Source organism: Anabas testudineus, chromosome 18 (assembly GCF_900324465.2).
Source record: "Anabas testudineus chromosome 18, fAnaTes1.2, whole genome shotgun sequence".
Taxonomy (NCBI): domain Eukaryota; kingdom Metazoa; phylum Chordata; class Actinopteri; order Anabantiformes; family Anabantidae; genus Anabas; species Anabas testudineus.
In genome coordinates, this window is record NC_046627.1 from 23,724,785 (window position 1) to 23,740,935 (window position 16,151).

Consider the following 16,151-nt stretch of genomic DNA (forward strand, 5'->3'; position numbering starts at 1 on the left):
TCAAAATACTCCTTCCATCTTTTCTGCACACTCTCCTGGGTTGTTAGCACCTTTCCATCTCTGTCCTTAATCACCCTTACCTGTTGCACATCCTTCCCATCTCTATCTCTCTGTCTGGCTAGCCTGTACAAGTCCTTCTCTCCTTCCTTTGTGTCTAACCTGTCATACAGCTCATCGTAAGCTTTCTGTTTGGCCTTTGCCACCTCCCTCTTCACTCTACGCTGCGCTTCCTTGTACTCCTGTCTACTTTCCTCAGTCCTTTCTACATCCCACTTCCTTCTAGCTAACCTCTTCCTCTGGATGCATTCCTGTACTTCCTCATTCCACCACCAAGTGTCTTTACCTTCTTTCCTCTTTCCAGATGACACACCTAGCACCTTCCTACCTGTTTCCCTGATAATCTCTGCTGTAGTTTCCCAGTCATCTGGAAGCTCATCCTGACCACCAAGAACCTGTCTCAAATTCTGCCTAAATTCCTCACAAGTTTCTTCATTCTTTAGCTTCCACCACTTGGTCTTCTTCTCTGCCTTCCCTCTCTTCTTCTTCCTGACCTCCAGAGTCATCTTACACACCACCATGCGGTGCTGTCTGGCTACACTCTCTCCTACCACCACTTTGCAGTCACTAACCTCTCTCAAATGACCTCGTCTACATAGGATGTAGTCCACCTGCGTACTCCTACCTCCACTTCTATATGTCACTCTATATTCCTCTCGCTTCTGGAAGTAAGTGTTGACTACAGCCATTTCCATCCTCTTAGCAAAGTCCACCACCATCTGTCCTTCCAGATTCCTTTCCTTCACACCAAACCTGCCCATCACCTCCTCATCACCTCTGTTGCCCTCACCAACATGCCCATTGAAGTCTGCTCCACAAACAACTCTCTGTCCTCTGGGCATACTCTCTATGACCTCATCAAACTCACTCCAGAATCTCTCCTTCTCTTCTAACTCACAGCCAACCTGTGGAGCATACCCACTGACTACATTCATCATCACCCCTTCAATTTCTAGCTTTAGGCTCATCACCCTGTCTGAGACTCTTTTCACCTCTAGAACATTGTTCACAAACTCCCCCTTCAAGATCACTTCTACCCCGTTTCTCTTCCTATCAACACCATGGTAGAACAGTTTGTATCCTCCTCCGATACTACGTGCCTTGCTGCCTTTCCACCTTGTCTCCTGCACACACAGTACATCTACCTTTCTTCTCTCCATCATGTCTGCCAGCTCTCTGCCTTTCCCTGTCATTGTGCCAACATTTAGAGTCCCTATTCTCAGATCTATGCTCCTGCCTTTCCCCTTCTCTCTCTGACCACAAACCCTTCTGCCTCCCCTCTTTCTTCGACCAACAGTAGTCAAATTTCCACCGACACCCTGTAGGTTAACAGCATCGGTGGCGGTCGCTGTTAACCCGGGCCTCGACCGATCCAGTATGAAAGTCTTGTGGATGATTCGCATGGTTATTTTGGCAATTTTTACGCCGGATGCCCTTCCTGACGCAACCCTCTCCGGGCTTGGGACCGGCACAGAAATCACTGGCTTGCAACCCCTGTGGCTAGATTGAAGTAAACTTTGATTCACGTGTCTTAAAATAACCTTTTTGGGCAAAGAAAGAGAGTGAGAGCAGAATTTAAAAATTAAATAAAACTTTTTAATTTATTTCACAATTTTACAAAATGTGAAAAACAGAGACTCAAACAGGATTTAGCCGAAAAGACCAAATGTACGTGTAGCCTACTTTGCAAGAATGAACCAAAGACAAGCTTCACTAAAACACACCACACATTGAATATTAATTTTAAATTAATATTTAATTCTATAGGAAAAGACAGTTTCCCTTCACCTCTGACCCTTTGCTAAGGACAGAGTCAATCTCTACACACACGTGCGCCTCTGTGTTGAGCTGAGCTAAAAGTCTGAGCAACAGAAACAACTGAAAATGCTAGTAATGCAACAAATTAGTTTGAAGAGAAGAGTGATATGCTAATGTGATGGTCTCAGGGTGTTCATGTTTAGACAGCTGTTGTCAGAACTGTCACCATATTACTTATGCAAACAGTTTGTAGTAGAAATAATACTTTAAATAATACTACTAATGTTTTGGGCCTACAGGCCTAAATCAGTGTGATCATGTGTGGAGTCTGTGATGTTCTCTTGTATTCTGGTAGCTAGAACCTAATTCAGACCAGCTTCACTGTGATAAAATGACAAGCTTCCACTCCTTATATGGAGTGCTTCTTCATCCCAAAGGACTGCAACCAATGTATGCATGACGAAGTCTACCGACTGTAATTTACTTTACCTAGGCTAAATTCCTAATAGATCTCATGATTGTGAGATATTAAGTCAGATACTAAGTTATAGTTATGAGAACAGCATCTCAAATTAATGGAATTAGAGTTAATCATGTCATCCAAGAAGACAGAACACACAATGGCGTTGAATTTGTTTCCTGGGTTAAGACCCTGGTGGAGTATTAACATCATGGGAGAATGAGGATGGTTTTAGTGTTTCAACACTATGCTATCTAAAATCCTAGAGACTGTGAGACCTGCTCAGTGTGACTTCGCTTCAGGAGCAGCTAAACTAGTATGGGATGCTTCGTGGATACAAATTAAGGCATGGTGCAGCCAAACTGACTTTGTGCTGTCTTAGAGATGTGTAATGAGAAGTTATGCAGACACCTGCACTCACCTGTAGCTTGGGTTCTTAGCACACACCTGCTCTACTCTATACTGGGGTTGACGTGCTGACTAATTTTCTTACAGCTTTTCCTAAAGGTTGCTGTTGAACATGTCAGTCAAGCCGTGTGTTTTTAAGATGAATCATTTCAAGCATGAAATCACCCATAATGTCTATGATGTCATTGTTTATTTATTTTTTTCTGATTTGACTTTAATCCAGCAGCATTAATAGAGATTTACTAGGAGTGGATCCTCTAGTTCTTAAAACTGGAATTCTAAAATAAAGATAAAAATGAAGAAAGAAAGAAACTTAGAAACATTTTTAACATCTGTGTGTGTGTGTGTGTGTGTGTGTGTATATATATATTTTTGTGATTAACACAATTACATTTCTAAAAACCCTGTGCTCTCTGCTCTTTCTAAGGTATTTCCTGGCATGCAGCCAGTCTCAAACCGTCGACACTGCTGTCACGTGTCATGTGTCATGTGCTGCAGCCATTTTGCTACCAGGGCATCACAGAACATGACTGACTGACTACTGTTTGCATGTTTCTTCCCATAGGTGACAGCAATCTCTTTAGTTTTCATACCAGCCCATGAGGTCAGTGCACAGTGCTAATGGGACATTTGTTACTTGCATTAATATCACAGTAAAGTGTGTACAGCAGATAAATACTGTAGACTAGACTAGATAAACAACTTTGTCAGGAGTGTGGGTTGAGAAAGATAAAGCCGTTATAATCTGTCATTTCCTCTGAAATCACTCTCTGTGTGAAGTTAAGACACAGATTAGTTAACGTGGTTAAATGTGCAGTGAGCATGTTAAATATGACGTCTCTGTAAACCTGCTGGGCTCTGGATCAAAAAGCGGGACAAACACTATAGACCAGTGTGATCTTTTGTACGGTCGACGCCCAGAACATTACATGACACTTCATACTTTCTTTGTCTGTTGTAGTTTCCAAGATGTAAATGTTGTCATTGTTTACTTAAAATACTATTATTAATACATATTAATACATACATGTTGATAACCTGTCTGTTAATTCTTCACAGGAGTCATTGACAAATATTTACTGTGGTAGGAACCATTTTCAACAAAACCTTTATTTATATTAACCTGTTTAACATTTGAAGGTCACATTTATCACATGACATGTGATAATTGAAAAGAGAAAATATCTTTGACAGTTTGGTATGAATGAGAACATTTGTAACATTTTGTTAAAATACTTTTTTGCGCGAATTATCACATTATTAGGAACTCATCATATGTAACAACTTCAAATCATGTCCCATCTGAACTATTTACAACCTTTATAACAATTTTAAACAAATCATGAACTTTGTCACAAATGTTCTGTTATGTAAGATAGAAAACTATTTGATTAACATCACTATCATTTGTACTAATGACTGCAACTCTCAGTCAGTCTTGTAGTTGTGTATATGTAAGCGTTCTCAGTTTTTTTCTTGATGAGGTTCATTTCAGAGACAGGCTGAAAAGGCCGGCGCTGCTAGAGGTAATAAATGTCCATGTATGGGCAGGAGGAAGAGCCTGTGGGCAGAGCATTGGCAGAGAGAGTCGGGTGGTGTTGGGAGGACTGTCTAGGTGTAGGCTGCTGTTGCTTGTTTGCACTTTAGGCTGTTTGTTAATCTCACGAATCATGTTTGAATTGTTCAGGTATTTCTCTTATGATCGCTTGTGTTGCTTCTTTTGAGAGCTCTTTGAAAACTGATCAAAGTTATTTGTCTTTTTTTTTCGTGTTAATTATTTTCAGCGGTAGGAATGTTAATGTGCACATAATGTGTCCATAAGAATAGATGGAAAGAGTCTACATGTAGAGCTGGCCTGTCAAATCTAAAAGGCATCTTAGTAAATAAGTAAAAACAATCCTGGGTGACGGATTCCTCTGCCCAGGGTCTGCAGCGTGTCGGGTGTGGTTATTATTAATATAATTAGAAACAGACAGTAAGGAGCAGGTCAGAGTAAATAGTTTTATTATTTATAGTTTAAATACTGGATACAGTGCAAAAAAGAATACAAGTTCATAAACAGGCAGCAGGTCATTTGTTCTATTTCATTAATTGTTCCTGTTTGTTTGGTGTGAAATGTCCAGGATGTGAACATTAGTCTATAGATGTGTTCAGACTCTGGAGTCTGCATGAGGACTAGTTGATGGTAGACATCCATTACCCTGAACTGGAGGCTCTGTGTCAAGGGACGTCTTGATATCCAGGAAGAGACGAGACGCTGGAGCGGCGAGATTTCAGCCACCAGCCAAACAGAGTAAATACAGGAGCCAAGACCAACAACATCAGTGCTGCTGTGATGAGGACAACGAGCCAAGTCTCCATTTGTTTCTCTTTAGGAGCGTCAGGGTTCAGCTACAGAGGAGAGAAGACAGAAAAAAAGACAAAGGGAAACTTAAGTTACTATGTGAGGTGACAAATGTTCATGTTAGAAGCTGTTCCACAGTGAAGCTGAGTGTTTCTATACAGGTAGTAACTCACAGGCTGCTCTGTGGAGTCTGTAGTATGATCCACGCTCCTGTTGATCACTGTGACTCTCACAGCAGTAACAGATTCATCTTTTCCATTTTGTCCTTCACCAGTGTGGACAGAGCAGATATAATCCCCAGCATCCTCCTCCTGAGCCCCCCTCATCGTCAGGGACAGGTCTCCTTCTTTAAAGCCATTAGGTGACACAGACACTTTCCCCTCCTTGGATCTCGTCCCATACTTGTTTTCATCGGAGGTGAAATTATGCTCAAGCACCAGTTTTCCATCTTTTGTCCACTTCACAGACTTCACGTCTTTACCTGGACAGTCGTAGTTACACATCAGTTTGACCTCTTCTCCCTCTTTGACCCATGGTTCATACAGTGGGACAATCTTCAGCTGAATAACAGTGAACTTATCGTCGTCGTCACAGGTCAGCTCGTACGTACCAGTGTCGGTGAAAACTGTGCGACTGAAGGTGACGGAGGAGTCTTGATTAACTCTGTCTCTGTAATAATCATCCGGTGTCCACGTACTGTTTCTGCCAACAGCCACCGACCTGGTGATGTCCTGTCCCAGTGTCTTAACCAGTCTGCTCTCCGTCTTACACTCATCCTGTGGAAAAGTAAACGGGTCTCCTAAAATCACCTCCGCATATTTTCCTAAATTAAGATCGAAAATCGAAAAGAGGAGGAAGAGTTCAAAGAAGCTCTGTGATCCAGCCATTGCCGCTGTCTGCTGTGAGCAGGAGGAGTGAAGTTATCTCACTGAGAGGAGAGAAGCTGTCGACAGCGACACACACACACACACACTGTTATACAGTGTGTGCGCTCTGCCCGAGGAGCAAGAGGAGGAGGAGGAGCAGGAGCAGGGGGAGGGTTAAAATAGACATACAGTTGTCACTCTGCGAGGAAGTGACAATTTCCTCTCTTCTTCTTGCCGAGACGGGGGGAACTTGTATTTTATTGTAACACGTGCTGTACATGTCTCATTGGTATCAGGATGTCCACTCAATCCCTGCATTGCTACTTATGTTTAATCACCAGAACCAGTTTCATTTGTTCTCTGCTGGAAAACGACTCATATGCTACAGTACACAGTCTATAGTGGATCATTTGATGATCCTTTTTCTGCTCCTTGTTTCGACACAGCTCCTTGTTTCCACTCAATCAGCTTGTGCCTCAAAACTGTAAATAACATTTTATCTCCATGTCCGTGTGATGACTTGGCAGTAAGAAGTTATTTAGCTGGAGAACTCGTCCTAATCATAAATTGTGGCTCTGGCACATGGAGAGCTCTAAAATAATAACCTTCAAAAGCAAAAACATAAACAAATGATCAGATAAAAACATCTAGTTTATTTCTAGGAAATTACAGGATGGTGGACATTGAGATAAAGCAATAGTGTAAAAAGATAATTGGTGATATATACATTACTACGGAATCTAAAGCAATTTACGTTAACTTGAGCATCAGTAGGGCCTGTCTTAGTGGAAAGTGATATCTTTACGTCTCTTCGCCACCCCCTGCATCAGCTGACAGAGAAGGGCATCTGGTCCAGCGCCTGCACCGCTGCACTCCAGCAGCTGAAGGAGGCCTTGGTCGACCCTCCTCCACCTGCCTGTATGACCTCCCTACAAAGCCTGGGCATGCTCCTGATGAGGTGGCGGACGGTCTCCTGAGGGATCTCCTCCCAGACCTGGACTAAAGCATCCGCCAACTCCTGGACAGTCTGTGGTGCAATGTGGTGTTGGTGAATGGAGCAAGACATGATGTTCCAGATGTGCTCAATTGGATTCAGGTCTGGGGAACGGGCGGGCCAGTCCATAGCATCAATGCCTTCGTCTTGCAGGAACTGCTGACCCACTCCAGCCACATGAGGTCTAGCATTGTCTTGCATTAGGAGGAACCCAAGGCCATCCACACCAGCATATGGTCTCACAAGGGGTCTGAGGATCTCATCTCGGTACCTAATGGCAGTCAGGCTACCTCTAGTGAGCCCATGGAGGGCTGTGCGGCCCTCCAAAGAAGGTCACAATCCGTTATCGTTGTAGTTCAGACGAGTTAAGACGAAAGACAAAGAGGACTGATGTTCAGACTGATGTCTGCGTAATTCAACCTAAGACTGGAGGATGTTGGTGTTTTCCAAATGCCATCAACACGACGAGCCACGATGAGCTCTCTGTCATCATTCACATGAATCAGTTTGAATTCTTCACTGTCCGCGCAGGTTTTATTCGATGAAAACGTAAAGTTTGTTCCCAAAGCGACGAACATCCCAAAAACACAGTGAGGAATGAGAGTCACAGACGTGAAAAACCACAGCCCTGGTGTAAACCACTATACAAATCACTGAAAATGACTCACACTTTGTTTCGCTTCGTTCTGGGTGGCGTGACGTCATGTCTCAGTCCCAGCAGCCATGTTTGGGGACTACCTGCTGGAGCTGCCCGTGGCTCACCTGAGCTGAGGCCCCAGCTGGAGGCCCCTGACACCTCGCCACCCCTGGTTGTCCGTGTCTCTCAGCACGGGTCTGGTCCCGCTTGTTGGTTTTCCGCTTCCTTAAAGGGACGCTGCATTTACCTCTTGGACAGATCTGGTCCTTTGAGCTGGTCTCTGGTGGCTCTCGACAGAACCTTAAAGAAAATATTGTATACTTTTTTATCCCCTTTCAATGATCTCACAGCTCTAGTTATTTTCTATATAAATATTTTTATTTACAACGTGTATTACTTTAAATTGCATCCTCTACAAGAATAATGCACAGAAAAACAATAACAGCTGGTTTATGTAGCTGATTTTTAATGTTTACATGAAGATGCAGTTAGTGGTGCTTCCAGTGTGCTAAACTAAACGAAATAATTGGTTTCCCCACTAAAGTGACCTGCACTTATATAACACTTTTCTACCTTCTGGTACTTTGACACCATCACATTCATCTATTCACTCACACACACACCGATGGCACTGATCTGACTCACTAAGAGCAACTTGGGGTTCAGTATCTTGCCCAAAAAAAACTTTGGCATGTGACGTGGTAACATATGATTGGAAGACATCTGTTCTACCTATTGAGCCACACCCACCTCTTGAGAGACCTCAGGAGTGTAGGCTATTTGTTAGTCACACAAATACACACACACAACCACACCCAACAGCTCATAAATACTCCCCCACCTCATCCACCCTTGAATCATGCCAACACAGGGCTGTATCTTCCCATGGAAAAAAAAAGTTTCCCCCGGAAACTGTTGACAGCAAAGAAAAACCAGATATTCTGGTTTCAACATCTCAAAAACACAAGAGGCATCACTGAATCCCTGACAACACACAGTTTCTGCTGCATAGTGCTGTAGTGTGAAAAGGAACTGCAGCAATACACCACTAGAACCTGTCCCCAAGGATGTATGACGCCACAGACATCACTCCAGCGCCATGTTACTGTGTATGAAAGAAACGACTTCGTCCCAGTTTTTCATTTTGGCCCACTGCGAAGTTGAGCAACCACTGGATTAAAGTATTCAAACAGCAATTAAAACAAATACTCATGAGATTAAATAACAGCAGCCTAAGTGTGAATTTCACCATTTAGTACAAACATAAACCTACAGCAGAATCTGTTACTGCACACATGCAGATACATAAGAAGAAGAATCAGTTAGACAGGATTTGCGTTATATCAGAAAAAGAGTCTCCTGCACCTCGATGTGGGTGAAGGTCATTCTGCAGAGAAGAGGAGCTGTGTGGAAATAAGGAGCAGGAAAAGGATCATAGCAGAGGAATTATGTGAAACATCAACTTTAAATCCACATGTTACATTGAAATGGTTTGAGGTTAGCTTCACATTGTCATATTAAAATTGTGTTGATGTGTTCAGTATTGACATCAAGTGAGAGTAATAGTAATGAAATGTGAAAGTAGCATTGTGTTGATTATAAAAAAAAAAGCAGTAGAGGCAGGATCTTTGTCATGTTGGGGAAAATAATCATGCACGAATTCAAAACAGCTGATCTGATTTCTACTTAAGAAAAAAACAAACAAACAAACAAAAAAAAAAAAACATGCCGCTGGAGGCAGAGCCTGGGTGAGGCTGGGCCGCATCAGGTTTTCCACAAGAAAAGCTTTGTTAAAAAAAATTTCAATCTTTTCAGATATCTTTATTTTTATTTTTTAACACAAAATAAGAATAAAAAAATAAACAAATTAGGAATTAATAAAAAAATTAAAATAAGAAAAAGGGATGTTAAACTCCTACAAACATGTTTGTTCATAAAGTATGAATGCATATTTATAATAAATAAATAAAATAATTATAACAATGAAAACAACCACGACGAACAATAATAATAATAATAATAATAATCATAATAATAAGATTTCTCTAGTAAGCGATTATTTGTGGTTCCATATCTGATGTATTTAATTTAAATGTCTGTATAAACAGTTAGAAACATTTGGGTTGAGGGACAAAGCAGTTGAGACCCTCAGTATGGCTATATATTTATATATATTTATATACATTCATATACGTCTATATACGTATAATGTCCCGCTGGGCAGAAACAAAAATGTCTTGAAGTTTGTCAACACAGCGCGATGAATGTCCGCATGTCCCTCGAGGGCCGCACTAACATTAAACTATGTATTAAGACGGGAGCCACAAACTATTGTATTATTCCTGTAAATCTAGTTAAAATGTGTCTTCAATTTTCTAAATGTGGTAAAACTTTACAGTTCATTAGTTCATGTCCTGATTCTATTGTTTTGTTTTTATATTTATTTTTTTATTTCTTTATTTTGTAGAAATCTGATCAGCTGTTTTGGATTCGTTCATGTATATTATCCTCAACATGACAAAGATCCTGTCTCTACCGCTTTTTATAATCAATCAGCTTGTGCCGCAAAACTGTAAATAACATTTTATCTCCATGTTCGTGTGCTTCTATAACATCGTTTGGTGTTTAATGGCTTGACAGTAAGAAGTTATTTAGCTGGAGAACTCTTCCTAAACATAAAGAAATATCTGGTACAAAGGCACAAAGGCCGAAACACAGTATTGGAAGAATGTAGAAGTAGATGTCTGTGATCTTCTGGATCTCTGCTCCACAACATCTTAAAATCTTTCACCATTCAAACACAAAAACATAAAACATGAACAAATAATCAGATAAAAACGTTTGTTGTTGGTTTATTGTTAGGAAATTACAGCATGGTGGAGATTTACATTTAGCAGAGGCTTTAATCCAAAGCGACTTACAAGTAGGGTACAAGGGTAGGGGTGAGGAGGTCTTGCCTAAGGACCCCTACTGGTGGTAGGCCTCGACTGGGATTGAACCCCAGTCTCCCACATGAGAGGCGGTGGTGTTACTAGGGGCCTCAAACTCAATTGACCTGGGGGCCACGGGAAGCAGAGTCTGCGTGAGGCTGGGCCGCATCAGGTTTTCCACAAGAAAAGCTTTGTTAAAAAAAAAAATCCTATCTTCTCAAATCTATTTATTTTTATTATTTAATACAAAATAAATAAAAGCATAAACAATAATAAGAAAATATAAATATAATAATAATAATGAAAATAATAATAATTAGATTTCTCTAGTCAGCGACTACATGTGGTTTCTTCAGTCTTCTATATCTGCTGTATTCAGATTCAAATGTCTATATTAACAGTTCTTTAACCTTCTTCTGAACATGAATTGAACATTGAAGAACATAAACTGTTCTTCTTCTCTTATCTACTCTTTCCTGCTACAGACCTGGCTGCGCTTCTTCTCCCATAGTCGAGCCACATTTGTCCTGAGGGAGGAAGCAGCTGAGACCCTCAGTATGGTTTAAAGACGATCATCAGTAAATCTGGACCTGTACTTGGACTTATTGAAGTTCAAGGTGGAGAAGAGCTTTTCGCACAAGTATGTGCTCCCAAAAAGGGACATGGTCCGCTTGAACATTCGGGAAAGCTCAGGGGAAGCTGCAATGCAAATAAAAAACAATGACCCAGAAATAACGGTGCGACCCTATAATTGTTCCGGGTTACCGGGGACTGTTATTGCTGATGGACAGGTGTCGCTATGTGACTGCAGACTACATTAGGCAGCATTGAGTTCCTCACTTTTCGCATCACTTTGATTTATTTTGTCAGAGAGAGACCTCAATTTCCTGCTGGGCAGCAACTTAAAAAAAACTTTTTTTTGAAGTGTTGTGAACGCAGCACGGTGGGACAACTGTCCGCGTGAGCTTCATAGAGACGAGGCCGCTAGCCAGGATGAAAACTCTCCATGGCAACGCTGCTGTCACACGTCGAGAAATGTTCTCTGATTGGATAAAGCCCGGCCGATGTCCCGCCCCCGAGAACCTTATACTCCACCGTGATTGGTTGGGTCGTTAAGCACTACACTAACCAGCCAGTGAACATTGAGATAAAGCGAGGCCTAAAGTCAATATGGTCTATTGAGAAAAAAAACAACATGATGGTGCAAAGAAAGCTGGAATATAATAATGATGTTATAGGTTAATAAGATAATTAATAGCTGGTGATATATACATTACTACTGAAGTCATCCTCTAGAGCTATTTCCATTAACCTGAGCATCAGTAGGGCCTGTCTGAGTGTAAAGTGGTATGTTTACGGCTGTGTCAGAACTTGGACCGGATCCAGATGAGACATCTGATCTACCAGATTTAGTCCACCAGCAGTAGAGACCAAAGCAGAGAGCTCCAACAACCACAGATATCAGGAGTGTTATGATGATTACGAGCCAAGCAGCCATTCCTCTGTCTTCATCAGTCTGTGTCGGCTACAAACAAACAAGAAACCAAACAACTGAGTTCACTTTGTGATATCACAGTTTAATCTTTTGCAGGATGGAGGCAAACTTACACACACAGGATGCGGAGTGTTGGTCTGAGCAGAGAGTCTCTGGTTCACTGTCAACCTCACAGGACCTGGATGTCCAGGCCTCTTCTCTCCGTCTTTATCATGAGTGTAGCAGTAGTAATCACCCTGGTCCTGCTGCTGAACCCGACTTATAGTCAGCGTCAAGTCTCCCTGTGAGACCCAGTCTGATGGTACAGACACATTAGTCTCAAATCCTGGTCCATAAGTCACATTCCCAGACCAGAGGTCCGCTCTCACCACCTGCTGTCCTCCTTTTTCCCAGGAGACAAACTTCACATCTGATCCACCTGCAGTCATGAAATGGCACCAAAGTGTGGCTGTGTCCCCCAAAGTCACAGGAACCGGTATGAGAAACACAATGTCCAGCTGGGTACGATCAACAACTTTATCACTGCAGAGGAACTCGTACAATCCGTTATCGTTGTAGTTCAGACGACTTAAGAGGAGAGACGAAGAGGACTGATGTTCAACCCGGTCTGTGTAATTCAACCTAAGACTGGAGGATGTTGGTGCTTCCCAAGTGCCATCAACACGACGAGCCACGATGAGCTCTCTGTCATCATTCACATGAATCAGTTTGAATTCTTCACTGTCCGCACAGGTTTTAATCGATGAAAACGTAAAGTTTGTTCCCAAAGCGACAAACATCCCCAAAACACAGTGAGGAATTAGAAAAAGAGCTGCAAACAAGAAACACTGAATCAGTACAGGTGCCATCGCTGATTCTGACCAAGGAAGTCTTGAAGCCTTAAAAGGTCTGTGGCAGGCTGGGCTTTAATTGGACACGCAAAGTGTGAGCGCGCCTGGTTCACATCGCAGTGGTGTGCCTGTGCCGGGACATATGAAGGCCCCGCCCAGCGCCGGCCCACTGCAGGGATACGCCTGTGCGGCAGTGAGGGGACACTCACTCCAACCATTTACAACCCTCCCCTGGAACTGTCACACACTGGGTGTCTGTGGATCCACCCCCACTGCAACAGAAATAATAACTTACAGGGGAAAAGACTGTTGCCGAGGAAACGGGTGCTGCACGTGGCTGATGGAGAGCAATGGGTGACTCATGAGTTTTTGGGTGCTGGCATCCGCGATGACTGCGTCATTGGCCTGGACCTGCTGACCCGCTGGGGTGCGCGCGTCGGGGCTCGCCCTTTGCCTCGGCACGGCGGCCGTGCCACTTCGGTCGGGTCGGGGAGAGAGCACCAAAACTAGGGGGCGCCGAACGCCACGGGACACCGAGACCAACACCCTCCGCCGGTCTCCCGACAACAGACCCCGCCGACGCCGTGAGGGAGCTAAGTCAGCGGACCTGCGCACACCGTGGAGCACAGCACATGTAACACGGAGAGGTACCTCCTCTCCCCGATGCGGTCAACATAATGGATGTTTTTGTTTTTATTTAGGAGAATACATGAAAAAGGAATAGGACAAGTAGGTGTCTAACTGTTTACCACACGCCATTAAAAACTACGGCAGGTTTATGTTGTTGCTGATTTTGTTACAATTGGAATTGTAAAAGCCGAAACACAGTTTTAGATGTCTGTGATCTTCTGGAAGTCCACAACATCTGGTCAGTTACTGAGATTCAAGGTTCTCTGTGTTCATCAATCAGGCCTATTAGGTTCAGTAAGGAGACTGGCAGTAGCAACTGTACACAGAGAGTAAAAACACCTTCATCCCACTAGGAATCCACACATACACACTTAGAAAATGGAATGTATTTAGAAAGGAATGTTACATTAATAACAAAAGTGACAAAGACCAACAAAAACTTCCTTTAGATCACTCACAAAAAATTAGATGTTCAAACAAAATGATGAGTATAACCAAAATGATCAGACACAAGATAAACAAATAAAATTGTTGTCAGGTCAACCTAAATATTCAGTTGTGAGTTCTTATTGTTCTTTTCTTATCTTTCTTAATCCTTAATCTCACTGAGTTTCATATCAAATGAAAAAACAGAATGAAAGGGTGAATGTCCCTTGAAGTGAGTTTCCTTTAATTTGGTTCCTACCACCGCCTTGGAGTGATGATGAGAAGACTTCAGCTCCACCACAGCAGAAGCATTGTCCCTAAAAAAAAAACAGGCTGCAGAACAATTATCACAGAGTCCAAAACCTTACTTCACCCTCCAATAGCTTTTAAATAAAATACAATACTACAGTAAAATATATATAGGCTACATACACATAAAACACAGCTGTCACGTTTCCTTTTCTTCACCAAATTCACAACAAACACATCTACTCTAACCATTTTTACATCACATATAACAATTCTGACACATAAAAGCGATGTTACATGTCTTACCAAAGTTACAGTAGCTGCTAAACATGGAGCAGTCACTTAGCTTGTAGGCCTCAATGAGCCAGCAGAACCTAGCAGCTAATGAGGTTATTTAAACAATACAAACACTTCGTCTAACACAAAAATGTTCATATTCTGACTGTTTTTACTTTAAAATGTATTCCAGAGGAACAAAACACACACTGTATCCCTCCTAGAATAAAGTTACCTGTGCTAGTTTGGAAGCAAACTCACCAGGATAAGCTTTGTGTCTTTATGAAACGCACTCACGTCTACAATTTAACAAATTCAGAACCACAAATGTTCTTTATCCATGTCTCAGTGTAATATTGTACACAGCTATGTTTTATTAATATTAATATTCTTACCGTAGCAAAAACCTGATCAGACTATAATTTAAAGGAAGACCACATCGTCATGTGATATGAGGCTTATTGAACTGAGGGACTGTGACTATAGGAAAGAAAATCTTAGAAAAGTGTCTGAAAAATTGAAGTTTAGATTTTTGATTCTATTGTTTTGTTTTTATATTTATTTGTTTATTTAATTTGGTAAAAATGACCATAAGCTGTTCTGTATTCGTTTATGTATATTATCCTCAACATGACAAAGATCCTGCCTCTACTTCTTTTTTTATAATCAATCAACTTGTGCCGCAAAACTGCAAATAACATTTTATTTCATCCTCCCGTTGCGTCATGTGTACTGACACCTACACATCTCACGGTGTCACTGGCAAACAAGAGTTTGAAGTTCCCAGCAGCATTAAAAACCACTACACCTGCTGAAGAATATTTTAAAACCACAACAAACATGGCAAAGACATTTGTTTCAATTCACGTTGGACATATAGGCTACAGTACGCATTATTTAATGATTTTATTACCTTCTTTATTTATCATTATAACCCCACATCATCCAAAACAGCAACGAACAAAGCTGCGCGTAAATGTAACAGAAGAACATTTATCGTAAAATCATTTTTTATCAGGATCTTGAATTGTGTTAACGTGTTTTTTGGCAACTGTCTCTAAATTGACAGAAGGGGCCTAAAAGATAATGTGATTGCAATGAATTATTGTATTTCTTTCCTGAGAGGCGAGCCTTGTCCTGGATCAGAGGGAACGCGCAAAGGTAAAAGATATAGAAAATATTCTAAACTTATGTATTTGTATGTGGCTAATGATGCGAATGATCAACACCAAGATTACAGTGTGTAATAGTCATAGGGAAGTCATGGCCAGCATCAGGACATTATTAATACTGAAGAGTGTGCGTGGCACAGTTGCAAGGAGGAAGCCGTCACTGTCCAAAAACAACACTGCTTGCCGTCTGCAGCCTGCTCCAGGCCATGTTGAAGCCGGCAGTTCCAGTAATTTCAGTGACCCACAGCTACTGGAAGATGTTCTGTAAATAAACAAATCATTGTCCCAAAGAATGAAAGAATTATACCAGAAGTTATGTGTAATTAGTTTGTCCCATTTGTTTAACTGAATTCCCTCTGTCTAGGTTCAGGATTGAAATCTGATTATGAAGAAAACTCTACAACCTTTTACTGTACCTCGCCTCCAATTAGACACCCATAAGTAAATGTTTCATATCTAAATGTAGCAGTTCGTAATGTCTTTGGAACATTTTCCTCCCTTCCCTGTGTCTGTTTTCACAGACACAGGGAAGGTCATAACCTTTAGGGGGTTCCGTCCTTACGCGTTACTGAGGCGGTGCATACACCTTCAATTCCACGGAAGACAGTGGATGGATATG

The 16,151-nt window shown here is 41.7% G+C and overlaps 1 protein-coding gene across 1 annotated transcript; it reads right to left on the bottom strand.

Moving 5' to 3' along the window:
- Window positions 1-4,903: 4,903 nt before the first annotated feature.
- LOC113157800 lies at window positions 4,904-5,914 on the bottom strand. Its single transcript, XM_026353422.1, has 2 exons — window positions 5,201-5,914; window positions 4,904-5,074 (listed from the first exon to the last, which is right to left on the bottom strand). Exons 1-2 carry the CDS (start codon window positions 5,912-5,914, stop codon window positions 4,904-4,906), a joined length of 885 nt encoding a protein of 294 aa, XP_026209207.1.
- Between the last annotated feature and the right edge of the window lie 10,237 nt (window positions 5,915-16,151).